Source organism: Balaenoptera borealis (genome assembly GCF_965194805.1).
Source record: "Balaenoptera borealis genome assembly, chromosome: 20".
NCBI lineage: Eukaryota > Metazoa > Chordata > Mammalia > Artiodactyla > Balaenopteridae > Balaenoptera > Balaenoptera borealis.
This window is the reverse complement of record NC_138879.1, coordinates 47,297,184-47,324,585: the sequence shown is the minus strand read 5'-3', so window position 1 is coordinate 47,324,585 and position 27,402 is coordinate 47,297,184. Positions and strand designations below refer to the sequence as shown.

General features: G+C 46.0%; 1 protein-coding gene across 2 annotated transcripts in view; it reads right to left on the bottom strand.

Moving 5' to 3' along the window:
* NXN (nucleoredoxin) overlaps nucleotides 1–27,402 on the bottom strand; it is a 140,762-nt gene that overhangs the window by 20,864 nt on the left and 92,496 nt on the right. For both annotated transcript variants that reach the window (XM_082370724.1, XM_082370725.1), the window contains exons 2-3: nucleotides 2,211–2,328; nucleotides 374–507 (exon numbers count right to left, since the gene is read on the bottom strand). In XM_082370724.1, coding sequence (XP_082226850.1) covers nucleotides 374–507; nucleotides 2,211–2,328 — 252 coding nt within the window. The remainder of the gene's footprint in view (nucleotides 1–373; nucleotides 508–2,210; nucleotides 2,329–27,402) is intronic.

Sequence of the window (27,402 nt, the reverse complement as noted above, 5' to 3'; positions counted from 1 at the left end):
ATGGCGCGTATCCAACACAGGCCCTGCCCCATCCACCTGGGTGCCAGCAGGCAGCAGTTAAAACGAACTCCCGCGGGGACCATGAGGAGCCGCATCAGAATGGGTTAGGAGCACTCCTCTTTTTATTTATTTATTTTTTAGGGGGAAGGACTACCCTTTTAGGCCCGTCCATAGAAGTCATTTTCTTGCTGCTAATATCATTCATCACAGTAAGCACGTGCAGCATGCCAGCAATGCATTGGGCACAGGAGAAGGCAAGAATGTCGGGAAATGACACCTGAGCAGTCACACCTCCAGAAGCCAACCCCAGCTGGTCCTGGTGGTGACATCACTGCTCCCTTCTGTCTGGACTAAAGAGGGACCAAACACTCACCCAGTGTGCAGAGAAATAGACTCCCACGTGAGACCCCTCCAGGCTGCTGCTCTCCAGGGACTGCCCATTATTTCTAAGCAAGGGCCCTGCAATGACTTCCCTGAAGGGTTTAGGCCCCCAAGGGAATTCCAAACCTGAAACAGGCAACAGACAGCGAGAATGTTAAGACTCTTCCTCGTGGCCTCTGACCCAAAAGGCCTCAGGGCTGCAGAGCATGACAACTTTATCACCAAACAGTATTTTTTAACATATCCATAGGATCCGCAGCTAAAGCAGGCATAGAAGCAGGACTCATCCACGGCAGAGCCCTACCTATCTTCAAGGCAATGGTTCCTGAACCTGGATGACCACAGGACCCGTCTCCTGGGGGGCTTTTGAAAAGTACAGACGCCCAGGTCACCCCCCACCCCCAGTCTCAGGATTCAGGGGCAAGGCTGAAGATGCATGTCCAAAACAAAGCAAAACGACTCCCCAAGTAACTGTGATGATGGGACAGTTGGGAAATCACTGCCTCGGGTATTAACCGTGAGTTTCTTCAATTCCAACCCTGGACTCTCAGTGGCTCTCAACTCTGCATTTTAGAATCAGCTGGGGAATTATAAAATTCCCCACCCCCAGAGATTCTGATTCAGCTGGTCTGGGTTGGGGCCCAGGGAACCAAGTGAGATGAGAATTTCAGTCTACTGAAAGGAAAGCGTAAAACCACTCAACCCAGATGGTCGACATTCTGGTGACACGTAAGCCCCAGGCAGGAAGAGCAAATGATATGCTCCCCCACTCAACAGAACAGTGTTTTCTCACAGGGTGGTCCAGGGACCACTGCCTCAAAATCGCCTGGGGTGGGTGGAGGATGGGAGGGAGAAGCACAGCCTGGCTGAAAAAGCAGGTGGCCAAGCCCACCCTGAAACAAATGGATTCAAAAATCTCTGGGGGTGGAGGTGGGGAAGCTGGGTTTTTAACAAACTTCAGAGTGGAGTGTGTGTGTGTGTGGGGTGTGTGTGTGTGTGTGTGTGTGTGTGTGTGTGTGTGTGTGTGTGTGTGTGTGTGTGTGTGTGTGTGTTTACATTTCAGAAGGTAAAGACTTGGTTCTACCTGCCCTGGTTTTTACTGAGGACAATTCTTTGAAGCAGGTGAAATTTTTACTGGGAAAATTTGTGACCAGGGTTGAATCCTCCAGTTGGCTCAGTAAGTGAGGGACAGAAGATCTTATAACATTTTTATGACTTTTATGACTTTTATGACTCCAGTGCACTGGGTTGGGGGGCGGGGGTTGAGGGAAGGAGAGAAACAGGCCCTGGACAGCCTCTGAGCAGGGTGATGAGAGCCACCCAGGCACAGCCAGCCACCCAGCCAGTCAGCAAGACCAAGGCTTAGGACTTGAGCAGCACCAAGAACTGAGGGGCCCTCACCGCCAGGCCAGCAGAGCAATGCAGGGATTTCGACTTTGCTACGGTAAAATTTTAATGAGAAAAAAACCCCCGAAACCACACAGCCTGCCTCTGATTGTGAAGGTGACAGCTGCCGTTGAAACAGCACTAGGAGTCGGAATCTGGGCTCAAGCCGCTTCTCAATGGCCTCCTCAGCCCTCAAAGCTAAACTTCCTTTTTCAGATTCCATCTCCGCTGGCCCATGAATTAAAAGCCCCCACGAGGGACATTCTGATCTCTGTAAAAATCTTAACCATGACCTGGAGAATACTGTAATTTCATCAAGACAATATTCTCTAGCCAAATAAACCCACACTCATATATTTCCTTTATACACTTTCTACCAACAGGGAGGAGGGCAGGGCAGGGGGGTAGAGCAGGGAGTACGGGTGGACAAAGCAAGGTCTTACCCTCTGGGTCATCGCGGATCACCAGCAGCCCATTCCTGCACACGACCTTCCCGGTGGTGGCGTCTAAGAATATTAGTGATGGAATGTTGGAAATTCGATATTTGTTCCAAAGTTTAAGCTATAAGAAGAAAAGTAAAAGAAGGTGGTTAAATCCAAACCAGATTAATTGCAGAGTTCTTCGGAGCCTCCTGGGCCTCAGGGGTAGACAGGCTGGAAAACACGAAAGTACAGATTAAATGAATTACTGATTGAAAGCAGGGCTGGCTGGGCAAAAGGGACAAGAGAAGCTACAATCCCACTTGTCCCTGCAGCCTGAGACAGTGGAGCGGACCCCAAGTCAGAGCCACACCCAGGCTCAAGTCGCAGCAGAGGCCGACGGAGAACCACACTCGCCCTGGGTGAGCTTTTCTCTCCTACCTCCCCCGTGGGCACTGTCTCTAAGAAGCACGAACATGAAGATGGATTAGGCATCTTTCAAATACAGTCAGACCTCCACCAGGTAGTTAAGGCAGGAAGGGAGGCTTTTTATTGGTGCCTCTCCACCCTATCAGCAGGCAGGTGTTCGGTCGTGTCCCCTTGGCCCCAAGGGAGAAGGGACAAGGGCATTCAACAGATGACCAAGAGTTAAAATCGGCCCCTCTCCCCACTTCACCAGGTCCATGCGCCGAAGTATCGGTAGTTGCTCTAAAAGTGTGTGCCACTCGGCCTGCAAACACTTGTGAAGCACGATCCTCAGCCAGCCCCAACCCGCATTTCCCTGTGCCACTTAAAACAATCCCCAGTCCTTGGCAGGTTCCTGCAGTCAGCTGCGCCAGCTGTCAGAGGGCCAGGGTCTGAGAGCCGAGGCTGAGAAAGCGTGAAGGCGACGGCCCAGGGCTAGGAGCCGAGTGTGTGCTGGCTCCTTTGTAAGCTCCCGGCCGTCTGGGTGGTGCTGCTCAGGTGGGCCGCTGAGAGCTCTGGAACTGAGCTGCCAAGGCCAGAAAGTGACGTCATGAAATGAAATGTTGAACTACCAATGCACCTCCAGAAAAGAAAGAAACGAGGGGAGATTGCAGGATGGCCCACTGGTGATTCAGCTGTGAGCCTCCCTTCCGGGGGCCTGGGGCCCAGACAGGAGGGGCTGGCCCTGTGGGCACTGGCACAATAGGGTATGGAGGTGTCGAGGGAAACAGGCATCAGAAATCCAGCTGCATAAAGCAGAGGAAAAGGCATGGGTGGCTGTGATCATTGTTTTTAACTCAGTCCCAAGCAGCCAGGGAGTTGGGCAGGGTATCTGCCAAGAAATGTGAGGCCTACCCTGCCTATGGAGACCTGGGTCTTGGCAGGAAGGGTTGTGGGACCCCCACCTCTAACTGGGTGGCCCCCCTTAGTGCTGCATGTTTTTCCCAGCCTCACGTTTCCATTGGGCTCCCCAAACCAGCCAGGACCTCAGATCAAGGGTGACTCTGCCCATAAAGTTTCCAGTAACCAATTTTGCACTATTCCCGAGAAACCCGATACAGGATTCAGATTAAACATTCTTAAGAGGTTCAACAACAAAACAAGACCATCCTACCAGTGGGATTAGCTTTACAAGTTTGCTGGTACCAGGATCCAGCCAGGTTAAAAAAAAAAAAAAAGTTGGGGGGCTGGGGGGATTATCAGATTTTTCTGATTTAAAAAGTAACTACTGGGGGGGAAAGTAACTATTGGGAAAAATGGGAAACATAGCAAACCACAAAACTGAGATAAAAATAACCCATGACTCATCACTTATGAAAGCTTAGACAATTTTATATTCCACCAATGGCAAATGAGAGCACCCGTTTCCTGGTACTCTCACCAACATTATCACTACCATTAGTTTTCCCAATTTGATAGGAAAAAATGATGCTCATTTTTGTTGCTTATCTTTCTTTTACTTACTGATGTTTAGGAGATACACATCTATCTCACTGTTATAAATACACTGTTTTTCCCAAGATACTTTTTTTACAAGTGGTAAGTGCTGCAATTCATTCAACAGATATTAACTGAGTACCTACTATGTGCCAGCCCAAGGGACAAGAAAGAACAAGGCAGATGACGTGGCTGCCTTTGCAGAGCTTCTATTCTAGTGGGAGAGACAGACAATATAAGCAAGAATATATAGAGAAAAATAATTTCAGGCCCTTGTAAGCAATAAAAATAAGCCAGAGCAGGGTAAGAGTGAAGGCACACTGGGGGGAGTGGTACACGTTTTAGTGAGTGCTCTGGAAGGCATCTTTGAAGAAATGGCATTTGAGCACAGACCCCAATAATGACATGAAACAAGTCCCGTGCACATGGGGGGAGGCTGAATGGGGAAGGTGATAGTGGACGCAGCCAGACAGTCAGGGAGGGGAGCCACGATGAGGTCAGAAGGGCAGTCGTGGACCAGATCTTCAAGGCCCTGTAGATGTGTAAAAATAACAGAATTTTGCTTCTAAGCATACAGTCAGACCTCCATATCCACAGGTCCTGCATCTGCGGATTCAACCAAGCGCAGATCAAAAATATTCGGGGGGAAAAATTATCAAGAAAGTTCTAAAAAGCAAAGCTTGAATTTGCCAAGCACAGGCAACTATTTACATAGCGTTTACATTGTAGGTATAACTATTTACGTTATATGTACACTGTATTAGGTATTGTAAGCAATCTAGAGAAGATCTGAAGTGTACAGGAGGATGTGTATAGGTTATATGCAAATACCGTGCGATTTTATATAAGGGACTTGAGCATACGCGAATTTTGGTATCTGCGAGGATCCTAGAGCCTTGGATGACCAGGTGAGGTCATCCAAGGAGAAGACATGGCTACAGAGGAAAAGGGACCCTGGGGGAGAGCCGGGTACCACCCACAGCAGGCTGAGGAGTGATGAGTGACACAGGAAAACAGGGAGACTCCAGTGTCCCAATAGGCAGGTGAGCATAGTGTTTTGGAGAGGAGAGTGTAGGCCACTGTGTCAAATGCCCTGAGACGTTGAATAAGATGAGGTCAGAGAACTGACCAGTGGATGTGGCACCAATGGTCACATATGAACTTGATGGGGTCAGGGAGGAGTCAGTGCAGGGGTGAAGCTGACAGACACACTGGAATGAAGAGGGAAGGACGGGGCACAGCTCTGTCCAGCACACACGCCTGCAATGGGCCTGGGACACAGACAAGTCCGAGTCGTCCCGACAACACGTGAAACATCAAGAGGAGAATAACAGGAAGAAGAAAGGTTATAAAAAGAGGAGAAAATAGCAAATAAGGGGCTGAGGTAGTGACTACAGGCAACTCTCTTTAAGAGTTTTGCTGTAAAGGAAGCAAAGAAATGGGATTGTAGCCGGAAAAATACATGATGAGGTCAGACGGAGGGTATTTTAAAGATGGGAGATACTGTAATATATGCAACTGGGAATAATACAGAAGAGAAAGAAGAAAACTGATGAAAAGGAAACGTGTAGAAGCAAAGTCCTTGAATAGGCAAAAAGGTGGGATCCAGGTCACAAATGGAAAGATGCAATTGTAAAAACCGCTAATTTTTAAATATACAGTCATTCCTTGGTATCCACAGGGGACTGGTTCCAAGACCTGCCACAGATACCAAAATCTTGGAATGCTCAAGGTGGCCCGCCATATTCTCGGTTCCACATCTGCAGATTCAACCATCCACAGATAGTGCTGTACTATAGTATTTACTATGGAAAAAAAACACCAAAACTGTGTATAAGTGACCCACACAGTTAAAACCCATGTTGTTCAAGGGTCAACTATACACATTTCAAAGTAGTTTTTTAGTCTGAATAAAAAATCATGCCATTTGCAAATAAAAACAACTTCATCTTCTTTTTTCAATATTTATATTACTTATTTCCTTTTCTTGTAGAACTATTCTGGCTGGAATTTCCAGAACAATATTAAGTAGCGAGCATCCTTATCTTCTACCTGACTGTAATGGATATATCTGTAATATTTTACTATCATAGGTAATATTAGCCATTGCGTTGAGACAGATATCCTTTAACATGTTAAACAAAACAGTCTTGAATATTATCCAGCCTGAAAAAGGAAGGGTATGCTACAATAAGGATGAACATTGTGGACATATGCTAAGTGAAATAAGTCGGTCACTGAAAGACAAATACTGTATGATTCCACTTAAATGAGGTACTTAGAGTAGTCAAAATCATAAAGACAGACATTGTAATAGTAGTTGTCGGGGGTAGGGGGGATGGGAGAAAGAGCTACTATTCAATGGATGTAGAGTTTCAGTTTTACAAAGATGAAAAGAGTTATGGGGATAGATGGTGGTGATGGTTGCACAACAACATGCATGAATATATTTAATACCACTGCAATGTACACTTAAAAATAGTTAAAATGGTAAATTTTATGTTATGTCTATTTTACCACAATTTTAAAAAAATAGCCTTCCTTAACTCTTTGAACAAAAGTTTTATCAGGAAAAGGGCTTCCCTGGTGGTGCGGTGGTTGGGAGTCCACCTGCCAATGCGGGGGTCCTGGGTTCGAGCCCTGATCTGGGAGGATCCTGTATGCCACAGAGCAACTGGGCCCGTGTGTCACGGGCGCTGAGCCTGCGCTCTGGAGCCCATGAGCCACAACTACTGAGCCCGCGTGCCACAGCTACTGAGGCCCGCGCGCCTGGAGTCCGTGCTCCGCAACAAGAGGGGCCACTGCCGTGAGGGGCCCGTGCACCATGGCAGAGAGTGGCCCCCACTCACCACGACTGGAGAGGGCCCACGCGCAGGAGCGAAGACCCGGCGCAGCCATGGGTAAATAAATAAATAAAACAATGGATCTATTAAAAAAAAAAAAGTTTTATCAGGAATGGATGGTTACTTTAAGGTTATTCTTTTGACTCGTTGTGGTGTATTTCATTAGTAACCACTCTACGGTTAAACCATCCTTGCCTTCATAGAAGAAATCTTCCCTGGTCACATGTATTGTTAAGGGATCACTATAATCATATCTCCCCAGGGACTTGGGACTCCCACAAGCCAATGGCATCTTGTAACAACAAGCTTTTTGGTAGCTAGTCTTTTTCCTAAAGGAAACTGTAGCCTGTGAGCTTTAAATATAAAGATGGCAGATGTAATGTGATTGTAATAGAGCGGTTTGAATGTAGGCACCCATATTATACTTGAAACATAAGCATGTGATTGGCTCTTGGCTAGATATTTTTCGAGGAATGGTGGCTTATGGTACCTGGGCAACATAGCCCCTAAATGCTGGGCCACTCAGTGTGAGTCAGGACCATCCCCCAGCTGATGTCATAAAAGGAGGACCTGAGGATGAGGCCTGCTTAGTGTAGTACCTTTTAAGACTCTAAAAATAGAGGTGCTGTCCCCTCCCCCATAACAGATAAGGAAGAATTCAATTTTTTCTGGGTCCCTCATGTAGGCAGAAGGACTATAACACCCTCCCCTTGTCCTACCTCAGATCATCACAGATATTTCTTTTCTCCCAATATCCTCCTTAGAGAGGGAAGAAACTGTAACCCCTATGACCGTTATCTTCCTCCCTCCCTAGAGAGCCTCCCCTTTCTTTCCCACTGGATCTCAAGGAAGACAGGAGGTCATGGCTGTGTTTTGTCCCTTGTTGTTAGACCTTGTTTCCAAGTAAAGGCCCACTGGGTTAGTGGGAAAAAATTATGTTTCTAGACTCACATCTGATGCTGAAAAGTTGATCCTTTTGTAGACTAACATATCATGGTCTAATTTTATATGATAGTGATTTATTTAGGAACTTATATCATTCATCAGTGATTTATAGATTTGCTTGGGACTATCTGTCTCAGGTTTTAGCATCCCGATTACTCTGCTCTGAAACTGTGCAGAAGGCATAAGAATGATCATTCCAACCATGTCAATTTATGTTAGAAAAGTCACACAGGTCCGCTTTAATGATTCTTTTATGCCAACTGGAAATGAGCTTAAAGAAATGATCACCAAGATTCACCTCTGTGCCTTTAAGTGTGGCTGACATCTCAAGTCCACTAAAGGTTTTCAAAAAGGCCTCTTAAAACATTGGTTTCATAACCATTCTGGGGTCACAGACACTTTTGATGATAAAAGCTACATATAGATCCTTTCCCCAGAGGAAAATACACATGCACAAAAAAGTCTGTGCGTAATTTCATAGAGTTCGTGATTTCTTTGAAGCCAGGTTATTGAACCTGTCTGATTCCAAGAGGTCTACGGACCCCAGAAAAAGACCCCCTTCTTTTAAGAGTTCACTTTAGTACATGGCTTAACCTTGATTCAACTGGGAGAACTATGATATTGCCCCATCTTTACTCTTGTCATGAAAATTTCCTCTAATAAAAATCAGCATTTACCTAAACTCGAAGATGACGCAATGGTGAAGAGTGGGAGGTTAAAATCTCACTATATGCAGCTGCCATCTTCCCAAACTTATTCAGAGCTGGGTACCGCCGGTGGTCTCCAATTCATCCCTTTGCCTTCAGGATGGTGAAGATCAGAACCACCTGGGACAGAGCACTAATGTTGCTTATTTTTTAAGGAATCCTAGGAAATGAGCTCATAGTCTTTCCTGGTATGATATTAGAGCATTTAACCAGAGTCAGGAGCATAAGTGCTTCTACATTATCTCAAAGTTCTTCTTGGGAGGAAATAACGGTGGTGGAGGAAGCAAATGGGCTTCGGAGGGCCTGGGTTTCCATCCTGGCCCTGACATCTTAGTAGATGTCAGTAGGTGACACGGTACCAGACCTTGGGCAGGTTACGCCTGCTGGCCTAGCACGGTCATACCCACACCGCAGGATGAATACGGAACTTAAACGACGTAACGTGTGTGGAGACACTCTGAAAACTAAAGCATTACACACATGAGACACATTATTAATATCTGAATCAAATTTATGCTTATTTCCCCCTCGTCTTGTCAGCATCCTTTTCGAAAAACGTTTTCCTGTCAACTCTATTTTAAAGTTAATCAATCAACTGCATAGGCTGCATATAAAACTCCTCAGAAAACAGGGATTTCCTTCTGCAGCAAGTGGTCTTTTTGCCATAAGCACCTTCTGCAAAACACGTACATATTTGGGGCCCAGTTTAATGTGGTCCGTTTACCTTCCCCCCCGCCTTTCTTCCTCCCACCTCCCATTTTGGATTTCCAGATTTTAAAGGGGCATCTGGATTTTTTTTCTTAAACTGACCCTGGATTTTGCTTTTCTCTCTTTTTAAGAGAATTCTGACCTCACGTCTGATTCTGGCTTGGAAGTGTGAAATACCGTACAGTCTGCTACCAAGGAGCGTAGGAAGGAGAGGAGCCTTGCCAGGCGGTTCCCATCCAGCACCTGAAACTGGGAGGTGGATTGAGGGCAGGAGCTCCTTCCAGGTCACCAGGACAGAAAAGGCTAACGGCTACTGAAGAGGTTCATTAGAAGGGCCACGCTGACCAGCACTGCTGCAGGTGGGAGAGACCCAGTGACTTTTACATCCAATGCCTGCTCTCGCTCCAGTGACCGTCCTGGCACAACGTCCACCCAGAGTTCATTTTGATGCCACATCCCACCTCCTTTCATAGTTACCCAGAGGCTAGGCAACTCCAAGAGAATGTGTCCCAGCAAACGCCCAAAGCCTAGAATACAGAAGCAAGGCAGCAAAGATGAAATAGACTAAAAGAAAGAGGAGACGATATTAGCTAGACTTGGCCAAGAGCAAAAAGGATGACAAACCGGGCTATTGGGTTACTTAAAAGTTCCCATTCCTCAGCCTGGTGGCAGGTTCTGGTTAGCGATCCCAAGGCTGCGGTAGGAGTTGTCATCCCAGGAGTGCCGACCAGAAATGCTTTTACAGTGACCCACCGAACAATGAAGCAAATATCAAAAGGGATGGGATTGGGGACTGGTAAACTGTAAAAACGCAGACTCTAAAGCTGAGCTAATCGGAAACCCTGGTGGGATTAGTCAGCGCCCACACATGCCACAGGGAAATGCAACCTGGCAATTTCTGAGAAGCCCCAGCTCCTGAGGATGACCCAGAATCTGCTTCTCATTCTGAGGACTGGGTCTTGCACTTGACTGGGGGTCTAAGTTTTTAATTTCTCAACAGCTGCTGAAAATCTGTGGGATCAAGCCAAAGCTAACATAGATGTAGGATTAATCAGCCAGCTCCTTGGCAAGGTCAGCTGGAACCTTCTCAGGCAGACCTTACCCCAGCCCTTCCACCGAAGGTTGACCACGGTCAACACCATCCTTTCTGGAAGCAGCATGTGAAAACAGATCTTCAAAAGTATCCCTACCCTTTCTAACCAAACATGACCAAAGCCCATTATATATGCAGTGTGAGAGGGAAATCCCCCCTGTCCCACTGTCCAATGTCAAGGCAGTATATACATACACTAGAGGTTACTCAGCACAGGCTCTGGAGCCCAGGTCTAACTCTGCTCCGGCCACTTGTTAGTTGGTGACCTCAGGCAAGCTACCTAACTCCTCTCTTAGTTTTCTCACTTGCAAAATGGAGATAACAGTACCTACACCTCACTGGGCTGTTGTAAAGATTAGATGTGTCATATAATGTGCTTAGAATAGGGCCTGACCCAGGTTTGGTACTATATAAGTGTTTAGCTGTTATTATTATTATGGTTGTTGTTATCCCAGAACCATTCTAAATGCTCCAGCAGGACCTTGTCCTCATATCCCCAGAGTTAAGACCAAACCTTGCTTCTGAGGCAGGATTCCCAGTGTGTGATTTGGCCTGAGACTCCAATTTCCCAGCCTGGTACAACGGTTGGCCAAGTACAGTGCTTTTGGCACATGTTATGTGTTCAGTAAATGATGGTGAGCAAATGGAGGAATGACAATGGAAGGAAGGAAGGGAGAGAGGAAACACTGTCGACGGGTCAGCCAGACTAGATGCCCAGCTACACAATCAAGTTCAGCCGTTTAAGGGGCTTCTTGATGACCAAGACTCTTCCTTGTTCCTTGGGAGACTTGGGGGCCCAGAAAGCTCTTTAAACTGCAGAATAAATTACTCAAAACAAGTGCTGGTGGAATTAAAGCTCTTATGCCTTTATCTAACAGTGTCTCTGATCCCTTCCCTTCCCCAGCTCTCCTCTGTCTGGAGGCAACACAGAGAATGGACCAGTGAGATCAAGGAAGAGGTGCGGGGGGACTGCGCCAGGCTGATCGGAACCTGCACCAGCTTATGAGAAATCAAAGCCCTCCCAGTGGACGCAGCTCTGTAACTAGATTAACAATCAATTTCCCCTTCACTACAGCTGGTTTAGAAAGAGAACCTGTGCCCTAAGGGTCATAGAGCGTGAGGTTTACAAAATAACATGTCCTCGCCGCTTCCTGCAGACAAAGGCACCAGGCATGAAATACACCACACGCTCTCCTTCTGGGTCCATCTCTGCTACTCCAGGCTGCAGTAAAAAGAAAAAGACAAGACTAGGTAGGAGGGATGTTATAAATTTACTCTCCATTTCCCCAAATCTCAGAATAGTAAGTTTTCTAGCTGATTTACAGCTGACCTAGCGGGGCTGCGCAATCCAGCAGAGATTCACCCGGTGTGGTTCACTTACAACAATAATCAAAGTGCCACAGGGGACATGAAGGGTGTGAGACAACAGGCCTGCCTTCAGGAGCCTTACGGTTTAGAAGTGGAAAATGGTAAAAATGGTCAATGCTATATCTATTTTACCACACGCACGAAAGTGGAGCTGTAACTACTTCTGCGCAGGCATAACACGCGGTAACTGCCAGGAAAAGTGAGCAAAAAGGGCCAGAAGGAAGCCTGGCCCCATCTTAGTTTAATGAACGTGCCAGGAATGGCTCTGTGTGTTCAGTCAAACACGCTGACTGTTTCAAACACCCTCCATAAAGCCACTGTGATTCCATGCAGGGGCAGCCCCAAGAAGCAACAGCTCAGGGCTGAGTTTGGTCCTTGTTGGTCACTCCAATCTTTAGTCAGTACTTCTATCAGAAGGCAGTATGGTGTAGGTAAAATGGTTAAGAACATGGTTCTGGAAAAGACTGCCTGGGTTCAAATCCCAACTCTGCTACATCCCTGCTGGGTGACCTGGGGCGAGTTACTTCACCTCTCTGAGCCTCTATTTCCTCACGAGTAAAGTGAGGATAATAACAATACCTGCTCCATATTGTTGTTGTTAGAATGAACTGGATTAATATACGTATAAGGCTTAGAACACTGCCTGGTACACAGTAAGTGTTCGATAAATGTCAGAAATGATGATGAGGCCTAAAGAGGACACTGCCATTTCTCCTTGACCCTAAGTGGAAAAATGTGCTGACCCCTCTAACCCCCATCAAGCATCCATGTCAGCTGTAGGTTACATTCTGGCAGAGGCGGGGGGGTGGGAAATGACTTCTTAGGCCTTGTGCAATTTGGGACACTGCAGACATAGGAACCAGGCCAGGAGACAACCCTGCAGAGTAAGTGCTGGGTACTCCCAGCCTGGTGCTGTGGGGACTTGTTAAGTTCTTAAGAGCCTCACTTTGCTCTGCAAGATATTCTTTCACAACAGGAACCACTCTGCCGCTAGTATGAGGTGGAGGATCTGATACGCTGCTTCTTCCTTTTATCTCTTTATCCAAGAGACGTCTGTCCTTGTCAGCAGCCAGCCTTCCACCACACACCTCACTGGCTGACAGCAAGCTCTGCTTCTGTCTTAACCTGTGGCTCCAAAGTGCTGTCAAAGCCCTGCCGCTTCCCAGCATGAGGGGCGCATACTATGCTTCTATTAGGTCCAACACAGAATCACCACTGCCCCTTCATCCTTCCTCCAAGCAGACTGCTGTGTTCTGGGGGCCTCCAAATCCTCACTGCATGAACGTGGGAGGGAAGCACACGTAGCAGCTGAGAGCACAGGCTCTGGGGGCAGATGGCCTGGAATCCTGGCTCTGCCCCTCAGGCAAATTACACAGCAGCCCCCCAGACTCACTTTCTTCAATGGCAAAATGGTCCCATGGTACCTACTGGGTTGGCCAAGAAGTTCGGGTTTTTCCGTAAGATGTTACGGAAAAAGCCGAATGAACTTTTTGGCCAGCCCAATACTTCCTAGGGTTACCATGAGGATAAATAAAACATATGACGTGCTTAGTAAACACTCACATGGGAACGCTTCTAATGTGTGTCCTTCCAGAGTCTAGTGGTAGAGAATATGATGAAATCTTTCTGATGAAAGCCCATCTAGGGCAATGGGCCCTGCACATAATCAAACTGCAAGGGCACTTACTAAGCAGTGTTTGAAGAATGGTGATCAGGACATCACAGGGCCACTGGCCCCTGCCAGGGCTGGGACCCAGAATAACCCACACAAATAAATACAGAATAGATTACAAGAGGCCTCCTGCCAGAAGGTAAGCAGATGGGCTCTGATGAAGGAAGGGAGAGCAGAGGAGGATCTGCTTCCCCAGCAGCGGCTCTGGGAGGGGCAAAAGCTCCACTTCTTCGTGGAAAGGCAGATAATTTCCAGACCAGCATCCAGTCCATGACGCTCCTTCCTCCTAACAGGGGTGCGGCAGAACAACTAAGAAATGGCCACTAATTCTAACTACGACCACCTGAGACAAAAGGGACTGATGGTGTCCATGCTAGTGGACATGAGAAGCTTCAACATTTAAAAAGTGGTGTTTCATGTGGCTAGGAGGCCTGGGCCTGGCTGCCAGTACTGGCAGTGGGCTGCAGCTTTGTGACTCTGGTGACGAAGCCACAGTGGGTTCCTATGAATGAAGCTGCATCCCGTCTGCAACCAGCAGTCCAGAAGGAGCCGACACGTTCTAAGACACGGAGGCCACAGCCTCCGTCCGCTTTCCCTCCTTCCTTCCTGGGAGTCACTCACCAGGCAACTTTGCTACTAAAGGTCCTTTCAGAAAACTGCACCTTCGGACTGGCTTCAATCAACAACAAGAAAAAATTAATGGGATAAGAAATGATGCCCACAAATATAAAGACAAAAAACGTAAATGCTTTCTCCTTACCCTTTCAAAAGTGCTAAAATGCAAAATTCCTTCTTAATCCCTCTCACTCACCTCGGGCTTGGGGAGTCCTGTTCTCAGAACGTTTGGAACCTGGTCCCATTTGCAACTCCAATTAAAGAGGTTCATTGACTATGCCACACAACTTCCTGTCCTAATGAGTCAACAGGCCAGGAGGTGAGCAGTTGCTGGGATCACAAAGGGACATATGGCTGCCAAGTTCTTTCTGGCTGTCACCAAAGACGGAGGAGAGGCTGCTCTGTTTCCCTGTCTGCAGTTTTCACAAGCTGACAGAGGGATTTCCTAAAGCCCCATCTGGTATAAAAGCCTCTACTGGGCAGAGTGGTTTGGAACAGTAAGGGGGTGGCTGGTAATAACATATGCCATCAAGAAAGAAGAACTAAAGAAGAGGTTGGGAGTTTTCAGAGGGGAGAGGACCAGGAGCCAGAACCACTCTGGAACTGGAGAGACCACGTCGCAGCTCCCCAGGCACTCACTTCTGGGGGGGATAGGGTTTCTGTGGCTTGTGCCATCATGGATCCCTCTGCTGATATTATCGGGAAAGTTTGCCCACATTCACCCAGAGCAGTGTGTTTTTCCTGGAACACTGGGATCTTGGGTCTGCCACCTCCTCTGAGAGACGTGTCACCATACAAGTTCAACCCAGAATGTTTAAGTTCATACCAAAGAGCAATAAATTCTGAGGGTCTGCACACCAGGTTTTTATAGGGCCCATAAGGTTAAAACAAAACAAAAAGGGAAGACAGGAACCCAAGGAATAAGGACTGTGGGGAAGGAAGACTGCCGTTCCTTGCAGAGTTGGGGATTCTGCTGGAGGAAGCTGCTTGTCAAAGTAGTGGTATCTCCCACGTTCCCCCTTCCCGAGCCAGAAAATGGTAGATGCCATCAATTCATACCCACTCCCCCCACCCCGCCCCGCCCCCGCCCCCAACCAATTCATCCCTCACAGTTCAATACAAAATGTAAGGCCCTCAAATTTGGGAACTGGCTATAGCTGATAAAGGGACTTCGGCAAAAAAAAAAAAAAAAAAAAAGGCCAGCAAGGTTTTGTTTTCATTTAAATTTTTAAAAATAAAAACCCAGGGACTTCCCTGGCGGTCCAGTGGTTAGGACTCTGAGTTTCCACTGCAAGGGGCATGGGTTCGATCCCTGGTCGGGAAACTAAGATACTGCAAACCACGCATGGTGTGGCCAAATAAATACAATTAAAATCCATACTAAGAAAACTTCTTCATCTGAAAACAGACCTTCCCCCAGGAGACGGTGTTCGTGCACGTTCCTGAGGGAGGACAACAGAGCTCCCCCAGTCTCCTCAGTTCTCCATGACCTTGGAGCTCCAACCTCTGATTTTCCACTAACTCTCAGACTCAGCACTTGAATGACATGTCCAGCATGGACTTACTGCACACGATAGAACCCCTAGGGCCAGGTACCACAGTGAAAAGATCCAATGAGAAAGAGAGGGAGATTTCACAAACTATGGGAACAAGGGAATTTAAGGATGCGACGTGATCCAGCAAGTCAACAGCAAAAGAGAATTCCACCCTTCTAGAATCCTACTGTGTTCATCCTTCCAGGGCTCAAAACCATCTTGTGCCTCCTCCATCTGACGAGTCCCTCCAGGAGACTAAATCTTACGCTGCTTTTGCATCTTCAGCGCTGCGCACCTGGTAGGTATTCAATACATCATGATGACGATGATGACGATGACAACGACGACGATGGTGATGTTCAGGCCAAGAAAGTATGTTTACTAGCTTCTCACGTTTGACTCTACAGATGCGGCATGAAAAATAAGCAAGCTGGTATTTCGTTCTCACACATTCATCATGGTTCCTAAACAGCTACTAAATAAGTTCTTATCCAAAAAACAAATCAGGCAAATAGGCTCAAAACTTTCCGCAGCTTCCAGTAGATTAGGAATGCGATTGCGTAACACCTCCTAACCCAAATGCTGTAAATTACAAGTCAGAGGGGTGAGCGCTTCCATGTCCTCTCTCCAAATGAAAATAGGGGCCGGAAGTATGGCTTGTGAGAATTTCAGCGATGTTTATCATTTCAGCACCATCCATCAGCAGAGAACTTCTTTCAATTTCCTACTTGATTGTTATTTCATCAGGGTTTTTTTTTTTTTGCCCTGGCTGTACAGGACGCTCTGTTTCTTGGCAGAACTTTCTGAGTGCCCAGTTAAACCCCTTGTTACCACTTTCCTGCTTCAGGAAGTCCCCACGGAGCCCCAGCCAAATGACAAGGGGAGGAAAGGAAACATTTACAATGATGTGAGAAATTCTCAGTCTGGAAAAAAAGATCAAAGAGGATAGTCATAAGGGCCCTTTCTGCACGGAGCCGGGCACACGAAGGTCAGCCATAAATTGGACTGGATTGGTCCATGATGGGAACAACATTACCTCACTGGGAACCCAGCAAGCCGGGCTCCTCCAGAGCTCTGAAACCAGGGTCAGCCACGCTGCTATGTGCTCTGGACCAGCTGTGTCCCCAGCAAAAGGAATCGTATCCTATACGAAGAAGCTATGCTCGCCATGCTCCAAGATGCCTTTATATAGAAATGGATTGTGTGGCCTGCATTGTTCCCCTCCGCCAGCTCTTGAAATGAAAGGGTTCCACGGCACAATGAAATAAATAACAGCAGGGAGAGAGAAAGAGGGAGGTAAATTGTTTGGAAAGTAGAAGACGGGGTGGAAAAGATGAAATTCAAGACAGATGTGTGAGAGCTGCAAACATATGTCCTTGAATTTATGCATCCAAGTGATTCATGTAGAATAAGTAAGAAAGAGCTACATACCCAATATAGAAATAAATATGGGAGTCAATACAGAACAAAGTATTACATACCCCCATTCTTACAAAGAAACATCCGTTCACATCTCTCTTTCTGCTAAATAAAGCTGTTATAAAACAGGGCGAGTGACGGAACTGAGATGAAATTATTAATTAAGCCAAGGGTCTCTGTCACTCTCAGCAGGATGTCAACCACTACCAATTTATTTCCAATGACTGAATGTAGATTTCTTACCCCCGAAAGGTACTGCTGCTGCTTGCTTTAACATCAGCAGCATTTTAAAAAACAGTAGTATTTGCCAAGTTAATGTCTGACCATTAAGAAAAAAAATCAAGCAGGAAATTTAGATGGGTGTTTCCACAGAAACACAAAAGTCCAAGACATTGGCCGGAAAGACATTTTTACAATGCAGTATTAGTGTGTGTTGTTTAACTTCTAAACAGCTAACTCCAAGGGGCCACCACACAATTGGTTCCAAATGCCTCATTCTGAGAAAAAGCACAGGCGGCCTGCCCCGCTGGTTAAAGGCTCTCGGTTTGAGACTTCAGAGGGTAACAAGAAAGAGGAAAACGGCATGAAGGCCCCGGTTGGTTGCGAGATGTCCTGGAGAAATGGGGGCGAAGCAGCGTCACACGATGTGACACAGGGGGTGGGGAGGTGGCTGAGTTTCCAGAGATGTCAAGTGTCACGCTCGGCAGAACATTAGGCCTCCACCCCACACGGGCCTAGGCGCTCATTCAACAATAGACATTAATTGAGCGTCCAAAACCTACCAAGTATTTGTGCCAGATGTTGTGGGACCATAGAGATTGAGGACAAAGGTCCCCACCTTCCCGGGCGGAGAGGAGCCTGCTTGCTAAGCACCTGAGCCTGCTCGCTATTTGGATGCTCGACCTGGGATGCCACTCCCTGCCCCCCCCACACCCCCATTGCCCCCATCGTGAGGACCCTGGGGACATGTCTGTTGCCCGGGTGCCGGCCTCAGGCCACAGGTGACTGCAGCAAGCGTGGACACTTGATCTGAGACCAATTGTACTCTCTCCTGGGAACTTAGAAATTGAATACAAAGTTTAGTTCAGTAAGGGCGGAGCCCCCCAACCAGAGATCTGTAAAGAGGTTAAAGGAGGGTGCCATACTGATCCTCTCAGCCCTTGGGGCAGCTGGGTCTCCACCCACCCCACCCCCCAAGTCCTAGGCCTCTGGTGACAACCTGCCCTGTCCCTTTATCCCAGAAGACACACAACGATCATTTTCTAAGTGTGGCAGGGATGTGAAAAAGGTGAAGTACTGATTAGGCGACGGTGGAGGTGGGGACGAAATCTCATGTAAAATGGAGACAGGAGTAGCCTTGCTGGACCAGGGACAAGAAGGAAATGACACAGTCCTGCAGCCCCCATCCTCCCAAATAAACAGATGGGACAGCGAGGAAGACAGACACTAGACAGTCAGGGACCGAGAAGCAAATGAGAGAAACTGCACAGCAGGGAGAGACACCCGTTTCTGAAATCCCATTCTGGTCCCACCGCATCCCAGCTGAACCCTATTTCCTGAATCTGGATGCCCGTGTGATTAACAACTGTATTCTGAGAGCCTGCCCCAATCTACTGATGCCAGCTTGAGCAAATTTCTGTTCTTTGTAAACAACTCCTAACTAAGACAGATGTGGGGATATGCGTGCTCAGGGGGCCCCTGTGTACCACGGAGTCCTCACGGCTCCAAACCCCGGCGAAAGAAAAGCAAAATTACATTATGCTCTTAACCCTTTCCAGTCTCTTTCTCATCTAAACTTCTTCTGTTGCCCCCACAGGATCCTGGGGCCCTGGGGAGGAAACTCCTCCCTGTGCTAGGGATGCAGAGATGGGAGCAAGATGACTTGCCTATGATGACAGAGCAAATCAGTACCAGGGCCTCTGCTCTCTGCCAGCCACCAACTTAAAATACAGTACTCCTTACACATGAGCCTAAAATACTACATGCAGATGGGAGAAAAACTGGCCTGCCTCTCTGACTTGTGGGTCTAAGGGAAGGTGGCCGTGGTGGTCAAACTGTCACAAACTTGCAGAGAAGAGGCCTGTTTTTGGTTTTTTTTTTAATATCTTTGCAGATCTCTTTATTTTTATTTTTAAAAATTTTATTTTATTATTTTTAATTGAAGTATATACATATTTATTTTTCCTTTGGGAAAAGCAACAAGTTACATACAATGAAGTATGTTTTTAATTGAAAACATTTATTTATTTATTTATTTATTTATTTATTTATATTTTTTTAGTTCCCAAGGAGAGGGTGGCTCTCCCGCCAGGAAGGTTCTTCATTCTCTTTGGCTCCAGGAGACACTGCCCTGAGATGAGTCAGGAGGGAAGAAAGCCTGAGGGTTTCCTCTACAGATAAGATGAGTGGCTACTTTTAAAAAACCCCACATCTTCTACATTCCCAAGGTATAAAAACATGTGTGACATTCAGGAGCAGACACAGCAAGTCTTTGCCAACTTTCATTCTCCAAATCCAGCTCAGCGAGGGGCGGCCCTCTGTGGACACTCCCAGGCCAAGTACCTTCTTGTGGGCCAATTCCAGAAGCCACCAGTGCCGCAGAACCAAAATGGACAGAGTGTGTAAAGTTTCTGAGGTTGTGACTGGACTGACTTTCTCCTCCAGGACGTAAATGTCCCAGTGAATCAGACCTTGAATATGCCACTAATCACTTGCTTAGGAAACGTAAACTGCTGAGGCCTTCTGAATAGAAACCACACACAAATTGATCCCCCAGGAGTGCGGACTTTCTGGGACATGCGGACCACTTTCAAGAGCACAATAATCCTGTCAACCTTTAGCAGAACCGAACTGTTAAATGTCAACAAGTTTCAGACCGGGCTCCAGACCACCCAGAGAATCATCTGCGTCCAAGAGCAGGCAAATTCAGTCAAGAGACCGGGTTCCCGTGCCCTCGAGCTCTGTTCTTTGCTCGCAACAATGAGACCCAGTGCTGCCCAGGCTGAAGCGAAGGAGGCCAGGACAAAGGGTGAGGCCGAGCTCCTCTGAGAGCAGCTCTGGCTACAGACAGCAGGGAAAGGCCCAGAGAGCAGGGGACAGAGCAAGCAGGGGAGCTGAGGATCACAGAAGAGTGAGTGCGTAGTTCCCCGTGTCCCCCAGTCACCACGAAGGGCAGGCTGAGAGAGCAGAGGGAAGTCGGCCAGGCCGGCCGGGTTAGCTCACTTCTCTGACTGTTCTTGCCTCACAGGGTTGCTATGAGGATTAAACGAGATGGAAAATCCAGATGGCTCCTTCCAGGCCCATACTTCCCAAACTCAGTTGTTCACATATATCATTTACAGTTTGTATCCCTAACTCTCTTATTTACTTATTTTGCTTTAAATAAGCCTTTTATGTAAGAAAAAAATTTTTTTTTATTTTGAAAGGAAATTTGATATTGCTGCTGTAAACAGAAAACCAGTACCGCTTACCATAAATAGAGGGTAAGCGTCAAAATAAAAAGAACAAAGCCCAAACGATTATTAAATTGGATCTAGCCCCTGTTGCCTGCAAAAGGCTCTGAGGTCTGCTTTCTCTGTTGAAAAGGAGACGAGCAAGTGTTCCAGAGCTTTCTAAAGAAGGGGTGCACATCAAGACTTCCTCCTGATATAACCAGAGACTTGAAATAGAGAATTTAAAAAAATATGATATAGTTTAACCAACGGCTCCGATCCCAGTAACAGCCCTGCCACCTCAAATTCCTCAGATCCACTGCCAGCGGAGGTAGCAGCGAGAAGGGGGATGAGAATCTGGTGGGCTCGGCTTACCCCTGCTTGCCAGCCGAGGCCCCAGAGTCTCCAGAAAGCTCTTCGTCAGGAGGAAACCCTGCTGGCTCGGTCTGAGCTTTCCTGCCATCTGGGAACACCACGATGACTTCTCCCCACAGGCCCCAGCAGGGAGAACCCGCCTCGGCCATGGCCAGTGACGTCTCCGTCAAGGAACCTCATAAAACTCAGCCTGACCAGGAGGCTGGCAAGGTTCCCCTGAACACTTGGGGTTACACTCATGCCAAACCTAAGTGCATCCACCCTTATAAAGGAGGCCTGGAGTTCAGCAAACATTGCACATTGGAGGGAAAGAGCGTCTCCCAATGTTTAATACGGTATTTCCCCAGATGACCTGCATCAGAATCCCCTGGGGTGACATAGGTTTGGGGGCCCCACCTCTGAACCACTGAGTCTGACTCTCCGGGGATGAGATGCAAACATGTAACTTTTAAGGACGCTCCCAGGTAACACTTATGCCCACTGAAGTTTGAGTCCTTCTGCCTGTACTGCCCTCCAACTTCCCCGGTTATTATTCATCCTGGGGATCTTGGATCAAACATCACTTCCTCAGGGGAGCCCAGTGCCCCCTCTTGCCCCCCAACAAGTCTAGACCAGGTTCCCCATGATACGTCCAAGCCCTGGTGCACTGCCTTCATAGCCCCGATTTTCATTATCTATTTTGTGTGGCTTGTCGAATCATGTCTGTCTTCCCCGCTGGTCTGCAGAGCTCCGTGCGGGCAGGGCGGACCATGGAGCCCCCAGGGTCCAGCATGGTGCCTGGCACAGAGTAGGCACACGCTAAAAATATTTGTTGATTAAATGAACAAATCTGGAATCCCTGTTTCCAATTCTCATTTCCCACCCTACCTCACTCTTCTCACTAAGGTTTTTCAGATCCTTGAAAGTCATAGCAGGTCCTGGGAAGGGGGGGCCCTGTTGCTGAGATCTTTTAAATGATTCCATCTGCTCGCCTGAGTAGAGTTTTAAAAGTTAAAAAATTTTCATACACTGACATATAGTAATAGGGGCGGCTGAAAGCCTTCACAGTGGCCCCTGCTCTTCTCAGCCCTTGCATCTCCTGGGTCCCACCATGTCCTAACAGGACAGCTATGCCCAAGGTTACAGGCAGAGGAAGGGCATCACTTTCTATGCAATCCAAAATACCTTCCCTAAGGCTAACAAAAAATTGACTGCTCCCCTAGAATCAATTTACCCCGTAAGTTCTATTCATGAATAAGTTTGTTGAAAAGTTTTGTTTGAATTAGCACAACTCTCTCTGAAAATATGCCCCAGAAGGAAGCAACCCTCTCATTCTTCAACAAGTATAGACACGGCCCCATCGGATCCACCTCCAGTTCTGGCAGCCAAATACCCACAAGTGTTTAGTCCTGCCATGGGATATATAGAATAAATTAAGTTTAGGGGGGAGAAATCATAAAACAAGCCTCTAAGCCTAAAGACGCTGTGTACCTTGGCAAGGGGAATGTATGTGCTACAACAAATCCTATCCACTGTGCCAGAGAACTCAATCAAAACCAGCAGAAAACGATTCCTGTCATATGAGACAGGCAACTCGACAGCAGTCCCCGAGGGGAGATGGAGATAAGGGGGTCCAATCTAGCCTTGCATCTGCCAAAATTCTTTTCCATGATGGCTGAAGAAAGAAAAGGCCTAAAACCCTAAATAATAGGAGGCAGACATTTTAAAGTCAAGGCATTTGTAAGCACAAAACAAACACTAAACCCCTCAGGAAAGCTTTCTCACTGTGGTCTTTACCTCTGGGATTCTAACTGGATGTGCTCCAGCAAGAGAAGAATATTAAGTCGTTGTGGAGCATGCTCTAGGCTGGGATCCTACCAGGTCTTAAAGTATGGCTCCACTGGCAGTGCTAAGCACCTGTCTTTCACTAGAAACTCCAATTTCCATGGCTGAGCTTGCCCTGCCATCTGGATGGCCAAGTTCACCTGGACCAAGGTAAACCTGAGCTAATTAGTCTATAAGGCCAAGCCATATCATCCACAGTAAAGTGAGACTGACTCACCCCTGGCAAACAAGACAACAGAGAGTACCGATTGGTTACTTTGCTGAATAAGTCACGGTTTCTCAGGCCGATATTTTATACGAGGGGCAGGCTACCTCACACCCCTGTTATACCTTTTACCATTCTGTGGAGAAATCTACCAGAAACATCAGATTATCTGTGGCTTTGAGGGGTCTCTGCTTCTTCAGACAGGAAAAAGGTCATAGGCCAAGGGCATGAACTCAACTCTGGGCTACGGAGGCTCATTTAGAACCTGTACTGTAATAGTTCAAGAGTCACTATCAGAAATGTTTCCTGGGGGAGCAGTTTCAACAGATTAGGACAGGTTTCCATTCATTCCGGCTTCTTTCTCTTCTTTGCAACTTGTTCTTTTTTGGCCACACCACAGCTTGCGGGATCTTAGTTCCCTGACCAGAGATGGAACCCACACTTTAGGCAGTGAAAGCTCAGAGTCGTAACCACTGGACCATCAGAGAATTCCCTGCAACTTGTTCTTAATGATCTAATAAGTGATAGCACTTTTGGATGAGCCGGGTACATGCCACCTCCAGAACAAAAACCACAGAAGCCTTCTTTTACCATCTATAATGCCAGTTTCTCATCTCCAATGGACAAATGACTTTGCTAATTCACTGTTGTCAGAACTATTCAAAAGCTAAAGTTGTTATTTTCGGAAGACACTTGCCAGCTTTTAGTTGATTTGTAAATTAAGTAACAGTCCCACGTGACAAGCAGCTTCCTTTGGGTACCATCACCAAGACTTCACCAGGAACCAGGATCAAAGCTAGGTCGCCTGTGAGGCATCTGTGGAGAGTTTTCCTTCTTGGCCAAGGTGATTGAATGGTTTTACACATTTTAAACTTTGTCCAGTCTCAAAACACCATATTGGGTGGAACGTGGGAACTCAATCACTCCCCCGTCAATCTGGGTCCTAGAGCAGATTCACATGAGTTTCCAAGAGGAGTTCTTTCCCTACCCCACCCTCACCAGTCATCTTCCCTCGGTGAAGCCCAGTGTGGGACGGCCTTCCAGCCTGTTCTTACTGGGCTCCTTGGCTTTCTCAAGAGGGCACCAACCTAACCCCAGCTCACCCATGGTCCAGGCTTGTCTGGGAAGTACAATATTAAACTCATCGCCATTTTCCTGAGTTCATTCTCTCCACATTCAGGGAAGAATGCTTGCAGAATACACTTGCAGATGACCTAAAGTATGTGTCTACTTCACAGCAGAGTGGCAGGGAGCTGAACTTCATACTGACTGCTCTCAGAAGCAGTTTTACTAAACTTCTCTTTGGTAGAAGACACTATCTTCTTCATCTCTTTGGCCATCAGAGTCTATCTATCAACAGTTATCTTATGAAAACTATACATTTATAATAAGATATTGTTGAAGGCAACAGACCACACAAATTCCTCTCTATGAGGTTCCTGGAAGAAATGCTCATGTTTTTCTTAAGCAGTTGGTTTTATTTTTATCTTACAGATATTGGGGATTGTGGAATAGACACAATTTCCCTTTCCTCACTGGCCATTAGGAAGTTCATGCAAAATTTTATGTTTCTATGTGGCAGGTGTACAGGTCACCATGATACGAATTTTTACTCTTACTGCTAATTCTATTCTGTCCTCTCCTTCCTTATTTTTCCTATTTTATTTCTACCTTATTTCCATGTTTATCTTATTTTGCTTCACCTTTATTTTATCCTGCCACAGTTTATGCTTCCTTATAAGTCAACTTTTTTGGAACATGGATTAGAATATGTATGCATGTATTCTGTTTCTAGAGGAAACCTCAGTGCCTTGATCTGAAATAAGGGTTTTTTGTTTGTTTGTTTTTTTAAGACATATGCCAAACTACTGGGAGACGCTTAGTTTTAAAGGACATTTTTAAAGGTTGAGCATAGAAGCTATCTGTATCAATGGTTGCCACCTTCCCAAATACAACCAGAGCAGTCAAAATATGGCATTGGGCAATGTTTCTCTAAGTGAAATTCCTTACCTATACCTAATGGAGATCTTTTCTTAGGTGACACAAGTATTCCCCAATAAATAATACTGAATCAAAATGTTATTCCTTTTTTCAATTTTCTTTCAGTACTGGCAATTACTTTAGGGGAAAGTCTTAGTTTGATGTCAATAAGTGATTAACATTTTTTCAGCTCCGGCTCATCTCCCTTTTTAATAATGATATAAATCTAAAATTTTAAAGTGAGTATATTTAAAGAAAAATATGAAGCAAATGGTAATACAGCTGGTATCCTGACATGACAAAAACACAACGGTGGTACTGGAATGACTGAGATTTGGAAAATATCAGTGAAAACCTCATACTCCCCTTTCTATCCCATTCTAGCCAAGAACAGGCAGTGGTCACTTTCCAGAGTTTATTTACTGTACTCTGAGCACCCTGACATGATCAAAATGGGCTTTATCATCCAAGGGAGAACTGACAAAACGATTTAATATTGGAAGGATCTGGTTCAAAGGCCATCCCACCTCCACCATCTCAGAGAGTTTCTTTACCAAGAACATTCACCATTTGAGAGAAGGACCGAATCGTTCCAGGAAATGCTTTCAGATCCAGTTTCCTGTCCAGCTCTAGTTTTCAGATTAACTCTTCTAAGTCTGCCTCCAAAATCATGTTTAACAGAATCTATTAGAAGTGCTTATCCACGTTTACCCATAGTTCACAGTTGTCATTTGGAAGTGGGACAAAGAATCACTCCCTAAACTTACTGAGGAGCTAAGACCAGATATACTGGAAGAGATTCCTACTGAGGTCATTTGGAGTTTAGGGGAATTTTTGGTTTGGGTTTTCTCCTAGTTTTAATTGCTTATAAAAGCTCCTTAATGTCAAGTAAGGAACAACAACAACAAATGTGAAAAGTTAACTTCCCCAAATGTTTATTCTAAAGAAAAAATTTGTTCCCAGCAACTATTATGCAGGAGGGGATTAAAACTAGATAATATTATATGAAAAGGAAAGGGAAGCCCAAATTACTCAAGTGAAAAAACAACAGCTGCACTAAAAGGCCCGCCAGAGAAGCAACTTATCTGCTTAGTCAGAATCTGTTTCACGGATCCCAGATCTGCTTCGGGGATAGAGTCAGTTCCACCCCTGTCAAAGGCGATTAAACGGACCATCAAAACCAAACTGAGACATCTTCATTCTACTTGAAAGGCCTGCACCTCAGGGCCTCCCAGTCACCCGTTAATTATCCTCCCACAGGAGAGCTTTGCCTTTTGCACAGATTACCAAGCAATAGACAAAACTAAGCAAATTAACAGAGCGAGGTAAGATACGGAATGCCACACGTCACTGTTTCTAACTTGTTTTCTCTGGTTATGGCTGGCCCTGAGAACCAGCACCTCAGACCATTCCTCTGTGTGTGTATAAAGAACAGGTCCTGATACAGACAGGTGTTGGTTGCTTTCACAATAAGGAAGACAGAAACTAATGAAAATGGTTATTTCTGGAGGTAGAAGTGAGACTTTTCTTACTATATCGTTTTATACAGTTTTGGCTTTTGCACCATGAAATATTTTACGTACTAAAACAATACAATTTAAAAAACGTATGAGAGAAAAAGCAAATCCTAAAGTTGAATATGAACAGAAATATATGAGCCTAACTGTTATGATAATTATATTATCTGCACAAAAATGTGAAGTCATGCAAGTGACTTTTGGATACAGTTTTCTGCCTGGTCACCCTTATTTGGATGTAGCCAAAGGACAAAAAGAACTGAAAAGATCTACATCAGCAGCTGAATTCACTTAATAAATGGTGCTAAACTTAAAAAGAAAAAGAGGGACTTCCCTGGCAGTCCAGTGGTTAAGACTCCATGATTCCAATGCAGGGGGTGCAGGTTCGATCCCTGGTCGGGGAACTAACCCACATGCCATGCGGTGCGGGCAAAAAAAAAGAAAAAGAAATCCTGAACTTTACTTAATAGGTTTATTGTTGGCCATGATATCAGTGTTGTCAATCTGTAAACAAGGATCTCACTGTGTGACATGAGGGACGTAAATATGCAATGGGGACAGTAAGGAAATACCCCGTGATACTGGTTCTAAATTGAACATATCACTATGAGCTCAAGATGAAAAAAAAAAAAATTAAATTTCTTAGTTCTTTCCACTGAAAGTATCTGGAAGCAATGACAACCCTAGCAATAAGCACAATTTATGCCCAGAGTTTGGTTTCTAAATGCCATTTCTGCACTAAATGGAAACAGGGCTTCTTAGAGAAACAGAAGTCTTGATTCCAAGACTGGGCCAAGGAAAGGACAATCTGAGCTTGAGCACTTTGCTGTGTCAGAAAAGCAAGGAGATACTCATAGAACATTGGGGGCACGTTAAAAGGACCCAAGAGCCATCTTGGAAAGGATCTCATTTACCGAGTTTGGCATAATTAGAGTACTAAAAACAATTATGCAGTTAATGAACTACAGCATTTTTGAAAAATCCATGCGTCTAAAGTGATACTAAAGGGGAGGGGGGCACAAAGTTCTCTTCTTTATAAAAGAATGAGGGGTAGGACTTCCCTGGTGGCGCAGTGGT